This window comes from Nematolebias whitei, chromosome 2 (assembly GCF_014905685.2).
Source record: "Nematolebias whitei isolate Nwh7 chromosome 2, NemWhi1, whole genome shotgun sequence".
Classification (NCBI taxonomy): Eukaryota; Metazoa; Chordata; class Actinopteri; order Cyprinodontiformes; family Rivulidae; genus Nematolebias; species Nematolebias whitei.
This window is the reverse complement of record NC_056499.1, coordinates 48,823,548-48,829,982: the sequence shown is the minus strand read 5'-3', so window position 1 is coordinate 48,829,982 and position 6,435 is coordinate 48,823,548. Positions and strand designations below refer to the sequence as shown.

The 6,435-nt window shown below is 41.7% G+C and overlaps 1 protein-coding gene across 1 annotated transcript in view; it reads left to right on the top strand.

Moving 5' to 3' along the window:
- crtc3 (CREB regulated transcription coactivator 3) overlaps positions 1–5,159 on the top strand; it is an 86,498-nt gene extending 81,339 nt beyond the window's left edge. Inside the window, exons 12-13 of the mRNA XM_037694688.1 lie at positions 349–568; positions 4,954–5,159. Of these exons, the coding sequence (XP_037550616.1) occupies positions 349–568; positions 4,954–5,159 (426 nt within the window). The remainder of the gene's footprint in view (positions 1–348; positions 569–4,953) is intronic.
- Positions 5,160–6,435: the final 1,276 nt, after the last annotated feature.

Below are 6,435 nucleotides of genomic sequence, written 5' to 3'. Positions count from 1 at the left end.
TAGAATATTGCAAGAGTGTGGGAAGGGTTTAAAATGCCTTAATATGTATATGTATACATATAAATACTAAAATAAACTACTACTTACTACTTGTACTACTATTCCTACTTAGCGTTTTTTTCACTTATTGCGGGTCTTCAGGGTACGGATCGCCCGTGATAAATGAGAGACTACTATAAGTCTAAAGCTGCATGTTTAGTTTTTATTAGCTTTTGTTAGCCCCTGCATTGTTCTGAGTAAAATATTGTAAAATTCATCTCCAAGTTGGACCTCCATGATGACAGAGGCGTCATTTTAACTCACTTTGTGTTTTCTCTCCCATTGGACTCCTCTCCATCTGCGACCCAGTTGGACCAATTCAGTCTGTTGGAAAATGCAATGAGCTCCTCAGCAGGGGGGTCCTGCTACGATCCTTCATCCTCCGCCTCTTCCTCCTCACTCTACCACTCCCAGGCGGTTCTGTCGGGGCTGGGCGGCAGCCATGGCAGCCTGCAGGACCTGATGCACATGAGGTCCAACATGCTGTACTCAAACTGCAGTGGGGGGCTGCCCAACATCATCCTCACAGGTGAGTCTTGTGGCCCAGGGCATTTTCTGCTCTCTATTGCAGACCAGTTTTACTTGAGAAAAGATTGATGTGAAGGAGTGCGTTTGTTTCTAAATCCACTTCAGTTTTCTACTTTGGCAATAAATTCAACAAAAAATCATGAAAATCAGTCATTGCTTTTGAATTTTGGTTCAACAAAATCATTTAAAAAAAAACTAATGAAACTGATCCTGACAAAAAGAATGGTACTCCTAGAAAAGATTTGAATGAATTTGTAGAGCCCTACCCATACGAAATTTTTGGGTATCGTTGATACCGATATTGGAAGGTGAAGGTCAATGCCGATAACCGCCTTAGTCTTAAAACAGTCCTAACTTTTCTGTCCTCCACTATTCACCATAAAGTTATCAAGTGTGTTACAAAAATATAAATTAAACAAACGCCCTTCCTGTTCATTCTTTAAACAGTCAGTCATGTATGGTGAAGGTCTGATTGACTGCAGCAGCGGACATTTTCTTTCTTTGCAGAAAAATAAAAATTTCAGACAAACAACGCATTTTATTGAGGACAACAAAGATAATGTTACTAATATCCTGATGCATGCTCAATAATCCAGGTAGAAAAATCCAAAAAAGTTCAATCTGGTCCTCTGGACATTCAATGTCCAGAGGACCAGATTGAACTTTTTTGGATAATGTTACTAACACTGATCTATTTTACTGCTATGTTAGATTTATTGGGGGCTGCCATTGCAATGCATAGGAGAGCCTCCATGCAAATGCATGGAAGCCACCTATTATTCTACACCCAATCAGGGTTTCTTTATTTATTTTTGTTGCGTCTCCGTTAATGCAGCCCGACCTGCAACGTGGACCCCCACAAAAGTTGTATAAAAACGACCGGCTCGGCTCCAAGATGTGTGCTATTACTTTTATTGGCAATTGGAGTTACCATGGCGACGTATATTGCTAACAAAGATGCCAAATTTCCCATAGGAAATGAATGGAAGAAAACTTTTCAAAGCAACTGAGTACTGTCAAGAGCCAATTTGGTTCATCATGCAAGGCAGTGCATTGCCTTGCGAAACAAGGCAATGCAGGTACCGTAATGTAGTTAATTAGTCTGATAGTCCTTAGGTAGCTAATTAGCCTAATGTATCTAATTAGACACAAGGCAATGCTTTAGAAAATTAACCTGCCACTTTGATTCAAGATGGCTGCCATAGCTACCTCAGCATACATAAAATTGACTAACTCAGTCATTCTTTGAGTTATTGAGTTACAAAACAGAAACTCATTGTTGGATTTGTTTGAAACTCGCAGAAAGTAATCATCAGACTTATCTCTAGAGCTGATTTAACGTTTGGAGCCATTTTGATTCAAGATGGCTGCCATAGCTACCTCAGGAAACACAAAATTGACTATAATTCGGTCGTTCTTTGAGATATTGAATTGAAATTAAGTATGGTTGTAGCTAAGAGCGAGTTGTAATGCATTCCTAATGACAATCAAAAACCAAGATGGCTGCCTTAGCTAAAAAAAAGAAAGAAATACCATAACTCTGCATTTTTAGAGCTATTCAGCTGAAATTTGGCGAATTGGTAGCTGAGAATGATCCCTAACAGTCTCTGACTGAAAATCAAAAGTCCAAGAGAGCCTTAGCCTTAGCTCAAAGAGAAAAAATTACATAACTCGGCCATTTTTAGAACTATGCAGCTGAAATTTGGTATAATGGTAGCTGAGAGCGAACCCAATCACCTTTTACTATCAAACCAATCATTTAAATCGGCAGCAGCCTGGCAGTCCCCGTCAAAGTTTCTCCAGGAACTTTCTAGTTCTGGATAAAGTTTTACAAAGAAATAACCCATTCTAGGTAATCTAAACTTTACCTTGCTAACTTGAGAGGCACATGGCTAATGACAAGCAAGTTAAAGAATTGAAGAGAATTTATTTTTGTTGATATTTTATTTTACAGACCAGTTAAAATAAACTTACAATGCTCTATTCAGTAAAAACTCTACAAAGTATTTCTCACTGCTTCAGCTGTGCTGAAAGTAAAACTTAAGTGAACGGCCATGACTTGAAAGTAGTCTTCATGTACACTCTGCTGGATACATTGTACAATTATGCCTTTTGCAAATAAGGACACGGCTTGTTCCCAATGTTTATATTGGCGCGTAATGGGACAGTTGTCAATGATACCAATATGTCCCCAAATGCCTATATCAACTTAAAATATTGACATTATCAATAGATCGGATGCGCTCTACTAATTTGTCTACAGGGACGTGTTAAACTAATGTCTGTCCTGTAATCAGCCTCTCAGGTGTCTTCAGTCTGTAGTTACTCAGTCTGTCTGTTTAAAGGGTGACAGGTAGTCACAGGGCTGTTTGGTGTCATGGTGTGTAACACACTGAACAGGGACCACAGGAAGCTGAGGACAGAGTTGTCTCAGAAGCTTAGAGAGACAAATGAGCAGCAAGTTAAAGGTAAAGACTATAAGACCATCTCCAAGCTGCTGGATGTTCCTCTGACTGCAGCTGCACAGATTATTCGGAAGTTTATGGTCCACAGGGCTGAAGACAAACCCCTGGACATGTCCACAAGAGGACAAGTGATCACAGATTGAAGATATGGATAAAACTGATGGTAACCACAGAGACCGGGACAACTTCCACATAAAACAGGGGTTAACCCTAAGGTCCAGGTTCATCAGTATCAGATCGGCCCTTGTTCGAGCCAAAGTGGACTTAATGGAAAATGGCAGAGGAGGACAACAAATCATAAGAAACATAGACTGGAATTTGTCAAAATGTAACTTGAGAAGCCCCAAAGCTTCTGGGAGAAAAACCTCGAAAGAGATGAGACAAAACTGGAGCTTTTTGACAACAAGTCCCTTCAGCTCTGTGTTCACAGACCTAAACATGAAACAAAACACAGAACCTGGACCTGCAGAGGAACATGGAGGACGCTCGGTTCTGTACTGGATTTGATCTTCTGCATCTGGTTTGTTTACAGCAGTGGTTCTTAAACTGGGATCCCTGGACCCCTGGAGGTCCGCGAGCCGGTGCTTGGGGGTCTGCAAAAAAAGTAAAACAAAAAAATATATATGTTTTTTTTACAAGCACATAGATGTTTAACGACCTGTTAAAATATACCAAAATGCAGGAAATCACATCTACTTTATTCAGAATTTTCTGGGAGAGGACCCCCCCCCCCCCCCCAGACCTGTTTCTTGGTCTGATTACTGCTGTTATGATTCTGTTCAGTTTTATGTAAAGAGTTTTCTGTGATAATTTAAAGTGTCAGTACATTTATTATGTTCATTATATGAATAGATAAAGTTTTCAAGTGATTTTTGATTCTGTTAATTTTCTCAAAACTAATTTTTGGAAGTTGAAATTAAAAATGTTGTTAATTAAGTGTCTTGAAAGGAAAAAAAATACCCCATGATTAAAAGTTTAAAAAAATTGTATGAACACTATTAAAGAACAGGTCTTGAGTATTTATGTTATACAAATATTTCCATTGCATTAAAGAGACAAATTAAAGAAAATTATTTATGAGGGGGTCCCTGAACCCAAAAACTTTGAGAACCTCTTGATTACAGTGATCGCCCCAAAAGGTTGTGCACGAACATATTAAGTTTCATTAGTTAGGTTTTTTTATAATGTTGAACCAAAATTAAAAAGCATCAACTCATTTTCAGTCGTTGATTTAGTTATTTGTTTTAATATTTTGTCAGTTTCACATTATTTCAGTGAACTTCGTTTGTTTTCATTAACAAAAGGGTTCAAATGTTGTTTCTGATCTTGTGTCGAGGCAGGTAGAGAAATAAAGCTCTATCAATGTGTCTTTGTCTTTGGATTCAGTTTCTGTGCTCTGTATTTCAGGCCGTTACACAAACTGTTTACTGTCTTGTTCACTGGATTTACTTCAGATGAAAAGTTCCAGGTCTTACTCCTTATTACTCCGGGGTATACTCCTAAATCAGGATGAGAAAACGAGTTACAACTGTTTTCAATGGGATTTAGAAGACGTCTAGGTCAAGTCAAGTCAAGTCAGATTTATTTATAGAGCACATTCTGGAAGTACAACGAAGTTTAGCTGTTTTCTAATCTATAAAGAGCACAGCTTTTTTTATTCAGAAGCAGGAGTGAGTTTCCACAGGAGGAAGATGAAGCTGCATCGCCTCAGGCTCGGGCTTTAAAACGCCTTTAGGTGCTGGTATGTTGGTCTGATCAGGACTAATGTCAAGCTCAACGCTCAAACTGAGGAGAAAGTCTGATAGAGTCAAAGAAAAAGGAGGAAAGAGGTCATGACTAAAGATGAGTGCAGCGATGTTAGGAAGTGTTTGTCTGCTCTGGAGGAACCTTCACCCACCACCATCTGTTGTTTGTGTCTCAGATGACTCCAACCCCAATCTGTCGAAGGACATCAGCAACGCCCTCTCCACCGTGCCCGAGTGTTTTGACTCGGAGGGAGGCTTCCCGCTGGAGGACGAGCTGCGCATCGAGCCGCTCAGCCTGGATGGACTGAGCATGCTCAGTGATCCCGACATGGTGCTGCCCGACCCGTCAGTGGAGGATTCGTTCCGTAGTGACAGACTCTGAATGGGCAGAACGTCACGTTTCCAGACAGGAAACACACACTGCAGTGTAAACGTGTACAAATCTGAATATGCATGCAGACCGCCTGGACAGGGCCGCTGTGTACCCCCCCCCCCCCCCAAACTAAGATTTATTACCTGTGATGGATGCACAGCTTACACCTGCTTTGCTCCAACTTTCTGTGATGCATGGGGGGGAGGGGGGGGGGCTCATGTTTGTCAGGTTGTTTGAAACAATGCAGCTGTGTGTTTTAAAATCTGCACTAGGACCTGATCCAGGTCCAGCTCTGAGTCTTTGAACTCCTGTGGACAGCTTCTCTCTGTTAACCAAAAACTTTAAGAAAAAATAACACGAGACAAACCAGAATCGCCATGTGTTTGTGTCTCATCACCAGCTCTGCCCACCCCCCATTTCCTTTCCTGAAGCCATGGAAACACCATAACCATGGTTACACACCATAGCAACCCCATCACCCTGAGAGGAGCGGCAGAAATGCCAGAACATAATTCATGTTGGTCTCTGCTCAAATGAAGAGCCCAAAGTCCAGATCCTGGCTCTTGATCCAGATTCTTGAACCAGGCTCTTGAACCAGATTCTTGAACCAGGCTCTTGATCCAGATTCTTGAACCAGGCTCTTGATCCAGATTCTTGATCCAGGCTCTTGTTCCAGGCTCTTGATCCAGGGTCTTGATCCAGATTCTTGAACCAGGCTCTTGATCCAGATTCTTGAACTAGGCTCTTGATTCAGATTCTTGAACCAGGCTCTTGTTCCAGGCTCTTGATCCCGGGTCTTGTTCCAGATTCTTGAACCAGGCTCTTGATCCAGGCTCTTGGTCCAGTCTCTTGATCCAGGTTCAGTGTTTCCCCTAGTTAACTTGCCATGGCGGGGTGCTCATCTCATTCATGATTTTTGTTGCCCGGGGGTGGGGGGTGGGATGTTCAGCATGAGGGAAGAGTCGCCTTTAGTTTTTTTTAGCTAGAGAGCCTGTATTTCACACTGCTAGCTTAGTGCTATGTCAGTGCCTGTTGTGTGTGTGTGTGTGTGGGGGGGGGGGGCATGTTCTGATTGGTAGGTGGGGTGCTCAGTTCTGTTGATGGGTGGGACACCCCGCTTATATAATGGTAGGGGAAACACTGAGGGTCTTGAACCTGATTCTTGAACCAGGCTCTTGATCCTGGTTGTTGATCCAGGCTCTTGGTCCAGGCTCTTGATCCCGATTCTTGAATCAGGCTCTTGATCCAGGCTCTTGGTCCAGGCTCTTGATCCCTATTCTTGAAC